Below are 16,360 nucleotides of genomic sequence, written 5' to 3'. Positions count from 1 at the left end.
CACTATGACTTCACTAGTATTTGCTCCTCAGCTGTGTTCATGAAGGATATTCCTAAGAGCATTTTCATTATAGATCTTCGGACAAGTTCCACTTATAATCATCAACACGACTGCTAGTGCTCACTATTTCATCTTTACTCATTGGTTCCCATCCAGCTGGATCTCAGCCATACCATAAATCGATGAACAGAAAGACCCTGGAGAGCCGTAACCACTGGCAACACTCCAGGACTGGGAAGATTTTGTTTTGAAGTGCAGTAACTAAAGTGGTGCCAAAGGATAGTCAAAAACCATGCCTGTGAAAGAAAAACCTCAAGGCATACTTACAGAAAGTGCCGAGGGAGAATGACTCGTTGTCCCAGGTGACCGGCAGTCAGTCACTGAAAGAAACACCAGATATTAGGGGGAAAAATGTTTAATACCCTTGTTCAGACATCCAGCAAACTGTGTTGTGGCATAACCTCACAATCTTAGAGCCCTGGGAAGGACAGTCACCCTTTGAATCACCATCAGAACAAACAAAGGCTGCATTTCTCCCCTCACACCCTCTTCATAAGAAGATCCACTCATTAACCATATAACCATAAAACAATTACAGCACGGAAACAGGTTATCTCGGCCCTTCTAGTCCGTGCTGAATGCTTACTCTCACCTAGTCCCACCGACCTGCACTCAGCCCATAACCCTCCATTCCTTTCCTGTCCATATACCTATCCAATTTTTTTTTTAATGACAAAATCGAACCTGTCTCTACCACTTCTACCGGAAGCTTGTTCCACATTGTTCTATATAATCACGGCCCTCCTACCCTAGGGCTCTTCTCTTCTGTGCCAGTGCCTCACAACCCTCTAATCCCTTGTTCTCTTTATAATATACCTATCTCCTCTTTAAATGCCCCAATAATGCAGTGTCCACAACATTCCAGGGCTGAGAATTCCAGATATTCAACCCCTCTGCAGGAAGGAATTTCTATGTACCTCAGATTTCACTAACCTTGTAACCACATTATCGTGTTTGAGACTCTTTCAAAATGGAAAACGTCCACTCCATCATGTCCAGTAGGATCTTAGGGTTATTGAGTTGTACAGCACAGAAATAGGCCATTCAGCCCAACACGTCCTTGCTGACCAAGGTGCCAATCTCAGCTAAATCATATTTGCCTATGTTTACCCCCTTTAAACCTTTTCTATCTCCATTCCTGAATAAATGTCCAATAAAGATTGTAATTACACCTACCTCTACCATGTCCTCTGGCACCATGTTCCATATACCCACCACTCTGTGTGAAAAACTTCCCCCACAGGTCCTTTGTAAAATATACCCCTCTCATCTTAAACCCGAGCCTCCAGTTTTAGATCTCTCTACCCTGGGAAAGAGACAGCAACCATTCACCCTATCTATATTTCTTGCTCCTCAGCCTCATTTGCTCCAAGGAGAATGATCTCAGCCAGCTTCTTCATGGCTCAAGCCCTCCTTCTCTGCTAACATAATCATGAATCTTGTACACTTCAACAACATCATCACTCATTCTTCCCATCTTTCTCAGCCCAAAGACCCATCAAACTCAGATTTAACATTTCCAAGCAGTCCCATGAGTTACAATGGAATTACACTGTGAAGAGAGGTGTCTTTACATCACCAACCATTGTCTCAGCTCATATTTTACTGTATTCACTCCTATCCCCATTTCCCACAGAGCAAGTTTCCCTCCCTCAACACAAACATCTGCTTCAATCGGCTCAGTGGTACTGCTCTCTCATTTACTACAGGTGTCAAGAGTCAGCGAGCAATGCAGCCCAATGGGTCCACATATCCATAGTTCCTACCCAGCTAGTCCCAATGGGTCCATGTATCCACAGTGCCTACTCAACTAGTCCCAATGAGTCCAGTGTCAATAGTGCCCATCCTGCTAGTCCCAAGGGTTCATGCTATCCACAGTGCCCACCCAGCTAGTACCAATGAGTCCATGCCATCCACAGTGCCCAATGTCCTGAGTTCAGCTCATTTCCCTTAAAGTCCTGCCCCTCCATGTACCTGTTGAAGTGCTTCTTAAGTGATACTATTTTACCTGGCTTAATCATTTCCTCTGGTAGCTCATTCCATGTACTTACCACTGTCTAAATGAAAAAGTTACCTCTTGAGTCTCTTTTAAATCTCTCCGTTCTCATCCTAAGTCAATGCTCCCTAGTTTTGGTCTTCCTTCCCCTCACCCATCTAGAAATGGGACATTTCTACCATGGGAAGAAGATTCTGGCTTTCTATCGCTGCCTCTCCTAATTTTACAAACTTCTATCACATCTCCCCTCAACCTCTGACATCTGAGAAATCAACCCAAGGCATCTCATCATGAACAACAGCAATGAGAGAAGCTCTCTTACCTTGACAACGGGGGAAAATGTTGGTGCTGGAGACACAGGTATTACAACGCTGTCCGGTGAAGTGTAGTTGACATCTACACTGCCCGGTTGTCTGGTCACATGCAGCATCATAGGAACCTTCAGAAGAGCACTGGCAAGCTGTAAACAAAGAAAGAATAGTTAGTGTGTTAACTGCAAAAGGAAACTAATGATTTTCACCTCATATTTCACAGTGAGGCACAGCCGCCAGTGGTATGAGCAACATATAATGAGTTGGAAGAACTCAAGGGAAGTGAACAGTCTATGTTTCAAGTTCAGACCCCTCATCAGAACTGGAAAGTGGTGAGATAGCTGGTATAAAGCAGTTGTGGGGGAGGAGTGGAGCAAAAGTTACACAGACAAAATGCTGGATGAACAACAAATCAGGCAGCATCTATGGAGGGGAATAGAGAGTTGAGGTTTTAAGCAGCAACTCTTCATCAGGACTGCAAGGGAAAGGGGCAGAAGTCAGAATAAGAAGGGGAAGGGGGAAAGAGGAAGGAATACAAGTTGGCAAGTGATAGGTGAGACCAGGTGAAAGGGTAGGTGGGTGAGCTGGGTCACCATAGATGCTGCTCGACTTGCTGAGTTTCTCCAGCATTTTGTGTGCATTGCTCAAGGTTTCCAACATCTGCAGAATCTCTTGTGTTTATGATATGAAGCAAGAGCTCATGTTCTGTTCTATCTGATGATATGAACTGGGAGTAGAGGCCCAAAAGGAAAAATACTCACATTGCTCCTGTTATGTTGGGTTTGCTTGTGAGGGAGTCAGGAATTCAAAGCTGGGAAAATAGGAATTTCAAAGTGCTATAGCAATGCTGTGGTTAGCACATCTCAAATCAGGCCTGTGGATACATCACTCATGAGGAAGGCTCGCACAGGTTTATGCTTCCACTTCAGAGCAGACACCTCTTGGCATACTACCCCCAGATCTCTGAGTGACTAGCAGTAGACAATATATAACATATGCAAAGTACTGTGTGCTGTCCTCATTACTGTACCAAAGAAAGGATAGGGAGGCTACAGAAAAGATTCACAAGGACATTCCCAGGACTGGAGTTCTTGAGTTATAAGGAGAAATTAGATGTGCTGGGAGATGGAGTAAAAGAGGTTGACTTTAAACAGATTTACAAAATCATGTGGGGCATAGAGTATATTTTTATTTTATTTTTTATTTGTTTAGGGATACAGCACGCACAGGCCCTTCCAGCCCAACGAGTTGCACTGCACAGCAGCCCACCGATTTAAAACTAGCCTAATCACAGGACAATTTGCAACCTACTAACCGGTACATCTTTGGACTGTGGGAGGAAACTGGAGAAACTCGAGGAAACCCACGCGGTTCACAGAGAGAGCATACAAGCTCCTCACGGACAGCGCTGAAATTGAACTAAAAACTCTAGAATGCCCCAAGCAGTAATGGCATTGCACTAACCACTATGCTACCATGGTGCCCAGGTTAGGGCAGCATCAAACTAGAGGGCACAGGTTTAAGGTGAGCGGGGGAAAGATCTAAAAGGGACCTGTAGGATAATCTTTTCACGCAGAGGGTGATAGGTATGTGGAGCAAGCTGCCAGAGGAATTGGTCGAGGCAGGTACATTAACAACAACGAAGGAGGCTGAGGGAGGACCTCATAAATGTTTATGAAATCATGAAGGACATAGATAAAGTGAATGGTCACTACCTTTTCCCCAGGGTAGGAACGTCTAACGCTGGAAGGCATAGGATTAATTACGGAACGATTTAAAGGGGATTTGAGGGGCAAGTTTGTCACATAGAGGGTTGGTTGACAATATTGAATGAGCTACCAGAGGAAATAGGAGAGGTGGGTATAATAACAACATTTAAAGTACATGGGGGCAGGAAATTTTTAAAGGTTTATATACCAAACACAGGCAAATGGAGCTCTCAGGTCCCCTTTAAACCTTTCCCCTCTCAACTTAAACAATGCCATCTAGTTTTAGACTCTCCTACCCTGGGAAAAGGACTGTGACCAATCACGTATCAAAGCCCCTCATGATTTTATAACCCATGATAAAGTCCCCCCTCAACCTCTTTCACCCAAGGGAAAACAGTCCCAGGCTGTCCAGTCTCTCCTTATAACTCAAGCCCTCCTGTCCTGGCAATCTCCTCACTGGTCTTTCCTGTACTTTTCCAGCTTAAACTGCAGAATCTGATTCCAAACTCTGGCTGGTTATCTCGAAAATAGCTAAAAAGGTTATTAGTGACCACTCTGAAACAACCCTTTTGCTCACAGATCTTCCACTGGACGCTCTGTTTTAGTGTAAACATACAAAATTTACTTTGATACTGGAGTGATTCTGACAGGCTGCATCACTGTCTGGTATGGGGGTGGGGGGGGGGGGGCTACTGCACAGGACTGAAAAAAATTGCAGAGGGTTGTAGACTTAGTCGGCTCCATCTTGAGTAGCCTGCAAAGTACCCACGACATCTTCAAGGAGCGGTGTCTCAGTAAGGCAGCCTCCATTATTAATGACCTCCAGCACCCAGGGCATTCCCTTTCCTCACTGTTACCATCAGGTAGGAGGTACAGAAACCTGAAGGCGCACAGTCAGCAATTCAGAAATAGCTTCTTCCCCTCCGCCATCCAATTCCTAAATGGACATTGAATCTTTGGACACGACCTCTCTTTTTTAATATACAGTATTTCTGTTTTTTGCACAATTTTTGATCTATTCAATATACATATACTGTAATTGATTGATTTTTTTTTCCTTCTATATTATGTATTGCATTGAACTGCTGCTGCTAAGTTAACAAGTTTCTTGACACATGCCAGTGATAATGAACCTGATTCTGGTTGTGCTCGGAAAAGTCAAATCTGCCCACTGAACAAAAACATTCAACCAGTTTTAAAGAAGCTGTACTGCAAGCTTGCCTTTATTTGTTGACGACCGAGTTCAAGAATCAGGAAGTTATGTTGCATCTTTGTAAAACTCTGTTTAGGCTTTATCTGGAGTATTGCATTCATTTCTGGTCACCCCACTGTAGGAAGGATGTGAGGGCTTTGGAGAGGATGCAGGAGAGGTTTACCAGAATGCTGCCTGGATTAGAGGGTACGTGCTCTAAGGAGAGGTTGGACAAACTTGGGTTGTTTTCTCTGGAGAGGCAAAGGCTGAGGGGAGATGTGATAGAGGTTTAGAAGATTATGAGAGACACAGAAAGAGTAGATCCTTGGCGTCTTTTTCCTAATACTTGAGGTCATGCTTTTAAGGTGAGAGAAAGAATGTTCAAAGGAGATGTTCAGAGTAAATTTTATTACAGACAGTGGTGGATCCCGGGAACATGTTGCCTGGGGTGGTAGAGCCAAATACAATAGAGGCCTTTGAGAGGCTCTTGAATAGGCAGATGAATGCACAGAAAATGTTGGAATATGGACGTTGTGCAGGCAGAAGAGATTAAGTTAGTTTAATTACTAGCTTAATGAGTTTGGCACAACATTGTAGGCCAAAGGGCTTGTTCCCATGTTTTATGTACGAGTTAGTCATGCTGTGAAGGGAGGTATCAGCAACACACTTACGTGAACAGCTGGGGTGGCCGTAGTAACCGTCTGCGCACTGGCTACAGGCTGGTCCCATATAGTTTGGATGGCACTGACATCGTCCAGCAGCATCACAGTTGTTGTTTACCGATCCCACAGGGTCACAGGAACAGGCTGCAAATCAGTCATCGGTACAATGAACAACAAGGGAAGAAGCTGGCGCAGACATGATCAAGCTGCAGAGGGCATGGAAGAGACTTACAGTGGTGTTGCCTGAATTGGAGAGCCTGAGTCACAGGGAGAGGTTGTCCATGGAACAGAGAATGAGGGGTGACCTCAAAGAAGTTTATAAAACTGTGGGTGCACAGTCATGGTCTTTTCCCCAGTGCTGGGGAATGCAAAACTTGAGGGCACAGGTGCAAGATAAGAGGGGAGAGATATAAAGACCTGAGAGATAACTTTACGTGCAGCAAAGTGAGTACCTGGAATGAACTGCCAGGTGAAGTGGTTGAGACGGGTCCAAGTGCCACATTTCAGAGGTGTTTGGACAGGTGTGTGGAGGGAAAGCATTTGGAAGGCTATGGGCTGAACATGGGCAACTGGCACGAACCACTTGAGCAGAAGGGTCTGTTTCCATTTGTGACTCTATGACTCTCTATAACAACACCTCCTTTGACAGCTACAACTTCACCACGCTCCACACCATTCCGGACCTGGCATTCCTATTGGATAGACCCCCCCTCCCAATCTACTATCCTATACATTCATTTCCTTTACATATCCACTGTGGTTATCGGCCAACAGACCATGACTAGTGACAGTGTGGCCTTGCAGTTGCATTCCTGTACCAACATGCAGAGGTTTGAACTGGGAGACACAAATTTGAATCCCCTTGTACTTAAATTCAAGCTAGACTGAGTGTTGGTCATGGTGTAACTACTGGATTATCTTAAAGCCCTGCCTGATTTAGGGAAGGAAATCCACGGTCTTTACCCAGACCCAGTATGTGGTGAACCCTAAACATCTCTGCAGTGCATGGCAACAAGACAAGGACAACGAACGTCAGCAACGTCAGAGATCGTACCTAATGAAAAAAAATCTTAAGCTCAAATTTCAGGGGAAAGCTAGGTAGGATGGGAAAGAAGGCAAATGGCAGTGATTGCCTTTATTGGTAGGGATATTGAGTCTGGTAGTCATGTGGAAGCCGTATAAAACTTTGGTTGAGCAGCATTTCGAGTACTGTGTACAGTTCGGGTCACTATTACTTGGAGGATGTGGTCTTTGGGGAGCGTGCAGAAGACCTGTATCAGGATGCTGCCTGGACTAGAGTTGCTGAGGTGTTAGGAGCGGTTGGACACACCTGGGTTATTTTCTCTGGAGGGTGAAGGCTGAGGGTAGACCTGACATAAGTTACTTATATTATTAAATTATGAGAGGCATAGGTAGGGTAAATAGTTTATTTCCAGGGTAGAAGTGTCAAATACTAGAGGACATGGATTTAAGGTGAGAGGGGGAAAGTTCAACAGAGATGTGCAGGACAAGCATTTTACACAGAGAGTGGTGGGTGCTTGGAACAGACTGCCAGGTGTAGTGGTGGTAGCAGATACAATAGTGGTGTTTATGAGGCTTTTAGACAGAGACAGAGACACAAATGTGCAGGGAATTGAGGGATGTGGATCATGTACAGGCAGATTTAATTTAATTATTTCAGCATAGATATTGTGGGCTGAATGGCCTGTTCCTGTGCTATAGTGTTCTATATTCAATGTCCTAACTAACAGAAGGCCCATGGCAGTACTTCCTCTTGGTAACACAAATCCCAACTTAGAAGCACATTGCTGGTCCTTCATCGACTCTGGGTCTAAACCCTGAGGTTCCTCCCTGATGGCATCAAGAAGGGCTGCAGGGGTTGAAGAAGGCAGATCACCCCCAACGGCTCGGGGCAGTTCAGGATACAGTGAGTGCTGGTTTTGTCTGTGAACTCAAAATCCAAAGGTGGCAGGTGGGTCTGAAGAAGCAACACATTGGTCTTTGAGTTTAATTCTCTGTGCCAGTGTTAGAGACAGCACCCCTCTGTCAGACAATGACCAGAGAACCCTTACTCCAACTACCCCATCACCTTTAGGGAGGTATGTAATTGATCTCTTTACTCAGTAACACCGGTAATTCTCTGTGCCAGTGTTAGAGACAGCACCCCTCTGTCAGACAATAACCAGAGAACCCTTACTCCAACTACCCCATCACCTTTAGGGAGGTATGTAATTGATCTCTTTACTCAGTAACACTGGTAAGGATCCAGCCATTTGGTATCTCTCTTTGCATAGGATCTCTAAATGCAACACCTCACACTTGACCCGATTAAACTCCATCTGCCACTTTTCCATCAGCAAATGCTCAACATCTTAGTGTCAGCGGTCAAAGCCCCATGTCCAGAAGTCAGAGAGCCTGATGTTTATGAGTCCAGGGCAGGAACTAGAGGTTGGAGGCCTGGAGGTGGCCTGTCCTGGGGTTGGAGGCCTATCTGTATGTGTGAGTGGGAAGTGAGTGGGAGGAAGAAAAGAGGTTTGCTTTGCTGCTGTTGTTTTTGCTGAACATTTTGGGCATGCTGTGTGTGGCCATGCTTGCGGACTGCCCCCAACACATTCCAAGTTGGTTGTTAACACAACAGCACAATATTTCACTGCATGGTTCAATGTACATGTGATAAATAAATGAATCTGAATCTGAATCCTCATCAACACAATAGGACAACAGGGGAGTTATCCTACCTTCCTGATCAATTTTAACCTCTCCATGTCCGTAATTGCTGGACTGCCACAGGGATCTGTGCTGGGACCTCTGCTGTTTGTGATTTTTATAAATGACCTGAATGAAAATGTAGATTGGGTGGGGGGGTGGGGGGGTTAGTTAGCAAATTTGGATGATATCAAGATTGGTGGAGTTGTAGATAATGTAGAAGTCTGGCAAAGAGGAGATTTACAAGGATGTTGCCTGGACTGGGGAGCATGCCTTATGAAAATAGGTTGAGTGAACTCGGCCTTGTCTCCGTGGAGCAACGGAGGATGAGAGGTGACCTGATAGAGGTGTACAAGATAATGAGAGGCATTGATCATGTGGATAGTCAGAGGTTTTTTCCCCATGGCTGAAATGGCTAGCACAAGAGGTCATAGTTTTAAGGTGCTTGGAAGCAGGTACAATGGAGATGTCGGGGGTAAGTTTTTTTTTACGTAGAAAGTGGTGAGTGGGTGGAAAGTGCTGCTGGCGGTGATGGTGGAGGCAGAAACGATACGGTCTTTTAAGAGACTCCTGGATGGATACATGGAGCTTAGAAGAATAGAGGGCTATGGGTAAAGCCTAGGTAGTTCAAGGTAAGGACATGTTCAGCACAGCCTTGTGGGCCGAAGGGCCTGTATTATGCTCTAGGTTTTCTATGATTCTATGTTACAGTGTGATGTAGGTCAGTTGCAGAAATGGGCAGAGAAATGGCAGATGGAGTTTAATCCAGATAAATGTGAGGTGTTGCACCTTGGTAGGGCAAATGCAAGGAGACAATACACTGTGAAGGGCAAGGCTCTTAACAGTGTTGCTGAGCAGAGAGATCTTGGGATCCAAGTTCATAGCTCCTTGGAAATAGCTACACAGGATGATAGGGTAGTTAAGAAGGCTTATGGAATGCTTGCTTTTGTTAGTCGAGGCATTGAGTTAAAAAGTCAGGAGCTTATGTTGCAACATTATAAAACTCTGGTTAGGCCTCATCTGGAGTATTGCCTACTGTTCTGGTCACCTCACTGTAGGAAGGATTTTGAGGCTTAGGGAGAGGGTGCAGAAGAAGTTCACCAGGATGTTGTCTGGTTTAGAGGGAATGTGCTATCGCAAGAGGCTGAATAAACTTGGGTTGTTTTCTCTGGAGCAGCAGAGGCTGAGGGCAGAACTGGTAGAGGTTTATAAGATTATGAGAGGCATAGATAGAGAGGACAGAGAGTATCTGTTTCCCAAGGTTGAAATGTCTAATACCAGAGGGTATGCATTGAAGGTGAGGGGGTAGGTTCAAGGGGGATGTGAGGGGAAAGTTTTTTTACTCAAAGTTGTGGATGCCTGGAACGCACTGCCTGGTATGGTGGTAGAGGCAAATACATTAGAGGCTTTTAAGAGATATTTGAATAGGCACATGAATGTGGGGAAGATGGAGGGATATGGACATGGTGTAGGTAAGAGGGATTAGTGTTTGGGTGTTTTTGATTTGCTTTTTTTTTCAGCTGGTTTTGCACAGCATTGCGGGTCGAAAGGCCTGTCCGTGTGCTGCACTTTTGATGTTCTATGTTCTACCAACAGCACCAAACCCACGATCTGGTCATTGTCAGATCACAGGGATTTTGCTGTGCATACATTTTCAATGCATTTCCAACTTTACAACAGCAGATGCAATTCAAAATGTATTTTACTGGCCCCTGATGTTTGCAACACGTGGAGGCTGGAAGATGCCAGAGGGACTCTGAGTCAGGCAGCATCTGTGAAGGAAAATCGGGCAGAATCTAAAACATTAACCACCTAGCTCCCCTTACAGGTGCTGCCTGACCCACCCACTTCCTCCAGGAGTCTGTACGTTGCTCCAGGTTCCCGCATCCACAGTCTCTTTTGTCTCCTGAGTTTACAAGAGCTGTGTTATGAATGCACACCTTTGTTTAAAACTTCACTAAACATTGACAAATGATGCAGACCATCTTGTAGATATGAACGAGGCCTGTGTGTGACAGGATGCAACTCCGATTCCAGATGAATACAAGATGTATCAACGCCAGTTCCTACCTTGGCAGTAGGGGAAGGAGTGGTAACCCACTCGACAGCGGTTGCACTGAGGGCCCTCGAACTCTGCTCGACAGAGGCACTTCCCGAGGTCATCGCACACCTGAGGCAGAGTTGCAAACCCACTACAGAGACAGGCTGCAGAACGAGAGTCACATTACACATTGGTCAGTACAACAGGCAGCAGTGGAATGGGAACATGTGATGGGAGAGGCAAAGTTAATGGACCAGCAGCCACTGATCTACAAGCCACTGTTCAAATCCCACTAACACAACCTCTACTCTCACCCTAACGCTCACCCCTCACCAACTTATCCAGACACACCGTGGAGAGCCTCCTATCCTGATACATTTCAGCATGGTATGGCAACTTTTCTGCCCCTCAGCACAAGAAACTGCAGAGAGTCACACACAGTTCAGTACACCATGGGAACCAGACTCCCCTCTGTGGACTCTCGCTGTCTCAGTAAAGCAGTCAACATAATCAAAGATCCCACCCACCCCACAGGGTGGTCACTATATGGAACGAGCTGCCAGAGAAAGTGGTTGACGCAGGTACAATAACAACATTTAATAGGTACTTGGACGGGAGCATAGATAAGAAAGTTTCAGAGGGATATGGGCCCAACGTGAGCAAATAGGACTTGCTTAGATGTGAACTTTGGTTGGCATGGACCAGTTGGGCCAAAGGCCCTGTTTCTGTGCTGTATTACTTTATGAGTAAGTTATTTAAACGTGAAGCTGTCACAATCACAGATTCAGCAGCACAATAGATAGGGCAAATGCGCTTGAGAATTTGCACGTGTCAGCTAATTATTATTTAATTGTGATAGTATTTAACTCCATACTTGTCATCGTAGTGCTTCTCGAGACTTGACCAGAGCACAGCAAAGCTTCGCTGCCTGTTTGCATTCGGCCTTCCCTGAGAAATTGGACTTTCAAGCCAACTGATTCTGAAGACTAGCAGTATTCGTTTAATATTTAGATTTTCTTTTCAGCCACAGTGTAGGCTTTATTTCCCATTTGAGAGTTTTAGTTAATGGCCCTATTTGACCTAGCATTTATTGTTTATTTTCCCTTTAACACTGCTCACATTAAAGTTTGTGAACTATCGACCTGCTTCAGTGTGTCTCTCACTCTGCACTTGGGCCATTTCTGCACTGGGTAACAGAAGCGTTAACTTGGTTCCTTTCTCCACAGATAATACCTGAATCAAACACTTCAAGCATTTTCTTTTCTTTTTTCAGATTTCCAGCATCTGCAGTTTGTTCAATTTTCACTGTTCTTTCCCCCTCGCCCTGAGGATCTCCTGTTACAGAACAGTTGGGTCCTCTATTCAGCAATGTGAACCATGGGGGACACTGCCACTGTAAAAACAGAGGCCCTTGAGCCCACGGAGTTCCAGTTGGCTGACCACGATAGTGTAGTGGTTAGCACAACACTTATAGCACCTGTGATCACCGATTGTGGTTCAATCCTCACCGCGATCTGCAGAGTTTGTATGTTCTCCCCTCTGGGTGTCTAGTTTCCTGCCACATCCCGAAGGTGAATAGTTAGGGTTAGTGAGTTGTAGGCTTACTATGTTGGTGACAGAAGCATGGCCACACTTGCGATTGCCCCACGGTACATCTCGGACTGTGATGGCTATTGACGCAAACAACGCATTTCATTAACAAATAAAGTTAATCTTTGATCTTTATTCCATCCCTTTTCAATGGCAGTGAGCCCCTCACCCTCACCTGACAGTTCAAGAACAAATATCAGTAAGTGACGGCTGAACCGAATGGAAACAAATCCCTACAGTGGGCTTTGACACAGCTAAGCTCAAGATCAACTTTACTTTCATGGGCACGTACCATATGGCAATTCACTTTCTGCAGCAGGAGCACAGTACATTGCAAATATGGCAAACATCAATTAACATAAACATTAGTTAAAATAAATTATACTTAACCTTTATCACAAAATACACAAAATTAGACAAAGGCACTAATGCAAGTTAAGAAGTAAAAAATAAATAGTCTGTGGTAGAATTTCCAGGTCAGTTCAAGAATTGGAAGAGAAATTGGAACTGGCTTATTAATAACACAAGAGGTCTGTAGATGCTGGAAATCCAAACCAACACACACAAAACGCTGGAGGAACTCAGCAGGTCAGGCAGCATCTATGGAAATGAATAAACGGTTGATGTTTTGGGACGAGACCCTTCTTCAGGACTGAAGAGGGGAGGGGAGAGGGGACATGCCAGAATAAAAAGTTGGGAGTGGGTAAGGAGGGAAGGAGGACTAGCTAGAAGATGATATGTGAAACCAGGTGGGTGGGAAAGGTCAAGGTCTGAAGAAAAAGGAATATAATAGGAGAGGAGAGTGAACCATAGGAGAAAGAAAGGAAGCAGGGCTCCAGGGGTAGGTGATAGGAAGAGGTAAGAGTTCAGAGAGGAAAACAGAAGAAGAAGGAAAGGGAAAAGAAAGAAAAAGACATATTTTTACCAGAAGGACGAATTGGTGTTCATGCCATGAGGTTGGAGGCTATCAAGATGGAATATGAAGTGTTGATCCTCCACCCAGAGAGTGGCTTCATCATGGAAAAAGAAGAGGCAATGGACAGACATGTCAGAATGGGAATGGGGATAGGAATCAAAATGGTTGGCCGCCGGGAAATTCTGCTTTTGGTGGATGGAGCGAAGGCTCTTGACAAAACGGTCCCCCAGTTTATATCGGGTCTCACCAATGTAGAGGAGGCCCCAGCATATTTGCAGGAGAAGTGATGCCTCACCTGGAAGGACTGCTTGAGGCCCTGAATGCAGGTGAGGGAGGAGGTGAATGGGCAAGGTGTAGCATTAGTGTGGCTTACAAGGAAAGGTGCCAGGAGAGAGGTTAGTGGAGAGGGATGAATGTGTTTGAGAGTAGGATCCTGTGAAAGTTGTGGAGAAGGATATTGGATGCAGATGCTTTAAGGTCTTCTTGATGGGGGATAGAAGTGTATACGAACTGGACACCCATGTTGAAAATGAGGTGGTCAGGGCCAGGGAATTGAAAGTTATTAAGGAGATCAAGAGCATGTGAAATGTCACAGATGTAGGTGGGAAGGGACTGAACCAAGGCAATAGAATGGAGTTGAGGTGTGCTGACACAAGTTCAGTGGGACTGGAGCAGGCAGAGACAATGGGCCGACCTAGACAGTCAGGTTTGTGGGTCTTGGGTCGGAGTTAGAAATGAGCAGCGTGTGGTAAAGGAACAAAGAGCTTGGATGGGAGTTCTCCAGAATTGATGAGGCTAATGATGGTGTCAGAGACAATTTTCTAATGGTCCGGAGTCGGGTCCTTTTCAAGAGGTAAGTAAGAGGAGGTGTCTGAGAGTTGCCGTCTGGCTTCAGCAAGATACAGGTCAGCCCACCACACTACAACAGCACCCCCTTTATCTGCAGGTTTGATGGTAAGGTTGGGATTGGTGCTGAGAGAGTGGAGTGCAGTGAGTTCAGAGGGGGGGGTAAGGTTCAAGGAGGAGAGAGGAGTGCCGTAGTTAAGCACTCGGTTTATTATCATCACATGTACTAAGGTACAGCGAGAAATTTGTCTTGCATACTGTTCATACAAATCAATCCATTACAGTCCACTGAGGTGGTGGGATGTTGAATCTTGAGGTGTGGATCTCCTGCCTGATGGCATCGAGAACAGGGCATGGCTCAGATGGTGGGGCCTCCTGATCATGGATGCTATCCTCCTGAGACATCAGCTCTTGTAGACATCCTTGATAGTGGGACATGATTATGACCATGAACCTGCTGAGTCCACAACTTAGCAGGGTGAAAAGAATTACTACTCATCACAGTTAACTGACCAGACCACTAGCAATTAAACAGTCTGGTAATCCTGTCATTTGATTGGTAAATGATGTGCAATGGACAGATCGCCATATTTACTCTAACATTCCAAACTTTGTGGATGACCATTCATTATCCGAGTGTAGCAACACAGGGAATAGAAGTCCATCATCCAATAATTGGGCTGACCTCAGCCTCAAATCCACTCCCCTACCAACCCCCCTGTAGCATGGATCACTGCCCATAAATCTATCCAAAGTCGTGTTGAGAGCTGCAAGTTCCTTAGAATGAACATCACCAGGTGTATACGTGTCCAACCACATTGACATTGCAGACAAGCCAGCTCACCAGCACCTCAACTTCCCCAGAGGCTTAAGAAATTTTGGCTTGCACCAATTTTTATCAAAGCACCACAGAAAGCATCCTATCCAGATGCATCATGGCTTGGTATGGCAACTGCTCTGCCTGGGACCACAAGAAACAGAGAGTTGTAGACACACCTCAGTACATCATGGAAACCAGCTTTCCCTCTATGTTACCTCAGTAAAGACACCTTCTACTCTCCCCCCCCCCCCCAACATTCCCTCTTCTTCCCTTCCTATCGGACAGAAGATACAAAAACCTGAAAGTACAAACCACCACACTCAAGAGCAGCTTTTAATTCCACTGTTATAAGACTATTGAACAGGCTCCTGGAACAATACGTGGACTCTTGGCTGCACAATCTGTCTTGGTATGACCTTGCACCTTGTTGTCTTCCTGCTCTGCATTTTCTCGGTGACAGTGCACTTTGCTCTGCTTTCTGCTCTGTTTTCTTTTCTACTACCTCAACGCACTTTGATAATGAATTGATCTGTATGAACAGTTTGTAAAAGATTGTTTTTCACTGTGGCTCAGTAACAAAACAATTACCATCTTATGATTACAACCAATAATTGAACTCCCACAGCTCTCCAGGTGAGTGATGCCATGCGTTCATATTAACATTCCTACAAGTCTAAACAAGGTCTGCTCCTGGACAGGAGCATTAAAACACAATTCCAAGGCAGGTTTGAAACTGACGGATGGAAATAGAAAACCATCACTAGTCACACATCGGCAGCTCTCTCTGAATAGGAATGGTTACTTACGTTTACAGGAGGGGAACTGGTAGTGCCCAGGTGAACACCTTTCACAGAAGTAGCCTTCAAACCCTCTTCGACACAAGCACCGCCCAGTGTCTGGGTCACACACTTGGGGAGACACACCAGCGTGGTAACATTGGCAGTCTGCAAAATATCAGGTAAGGGCTGAAGTTCCACTGACAGTGTTAGCTCAGAGAATGCACACAGTACTTAGACCAAGCTCTGCTACATCGTAACCCACCACAATATAGTAACACCCCAGTTGTGCAGACCCTCAGGACTTTGGTGATGTCACAGTGGGAGAATTTCTGAATTATTGTATAATGCTCCTATTAATACCCCAATGCACACTTTTTGGGCCATGATGTTGATGCCAATTTATACTAAATGTCCTCCTCCTGTATATCATCCAAATCTCTCCATCTCCATCATACTCGTGTGTCTATGTAAAATCCTCTTAAATGCCATTGAACTGCCTGCTCCGTTATTACCACTGGTAACCCATTCCAGGCATCTACCACTCTACATAAACAAACCTGTGTGCCATGGCATCGTTGCAGTTAGACCCCCTGTTACAGCTCAGGGGGTCGAAGTTCAGAATTCAATCCTGGCGTCCTCTGCAAGGAGTTTGTACATCCTCCCTGTGGAATGCTTAAGATTCCTCCAGTTCCTCCCACAGTCCAAAGGTTTAAGGTTATTTGATTAGTTGGT

At 45.2% G+C, this 16,360-nt stretch overlaps 1 protein-coding gene across 2 annotated transcripts in view; it reads right to left on the bottom strand.

Moving 5' to 3' along the window:
* The window catches only part of lama3 (laminin, alpha 3), a 316,232-nt gene that overhangs the window by 192,375 nt on the left and 107,497 nt on the right, over positions 1-16,360 (bottom strand). For both annotated transcript variants that reach the window (XM_073045511.1, XM_073045521.1), the window contains exons 13-17: positions 15,656-15,793; positions 10,707-10,841; positions 5,940-6,074; positions 2,379-2,516; positions 328-380 (exon numbers count right to left, since the gene is read on the bottom strand). In XM_073045511.1, coding sequence (XP_072901612.1) covers positions 328-380; positions 2,379-2,516; positions 5,940-6,074; positions 10,707-10,841; positions 15,656-15,793 — 599 coding nt within the window. The remainder of the gene's footprint in view (positions 1-327; positions 381-2,378; positions 2,517-5,939; positions 6,075-10,706; positions 10,842-15,655; positions 15,794-16,360) is intronic.

The sequence above is a fragment of the Hemitrygon akajei genome, chromosome 1 (genome assembly GCF_048418815.1).
Source record: "Hemitrygon akajei chromosome 1, sHemAka1.3, whole genome shotgun sequence".
NCBI classification, from domain to species: Eukaryota; Metazoa; Chordata; class Chondrichthyes; order Myliobatiformes; family Dasyatidae; genus Hemitrygon; species Hemitrygon akajei.
This window is presented reverse-complemented; position numbering and strand designations above follow the sequence as displayed.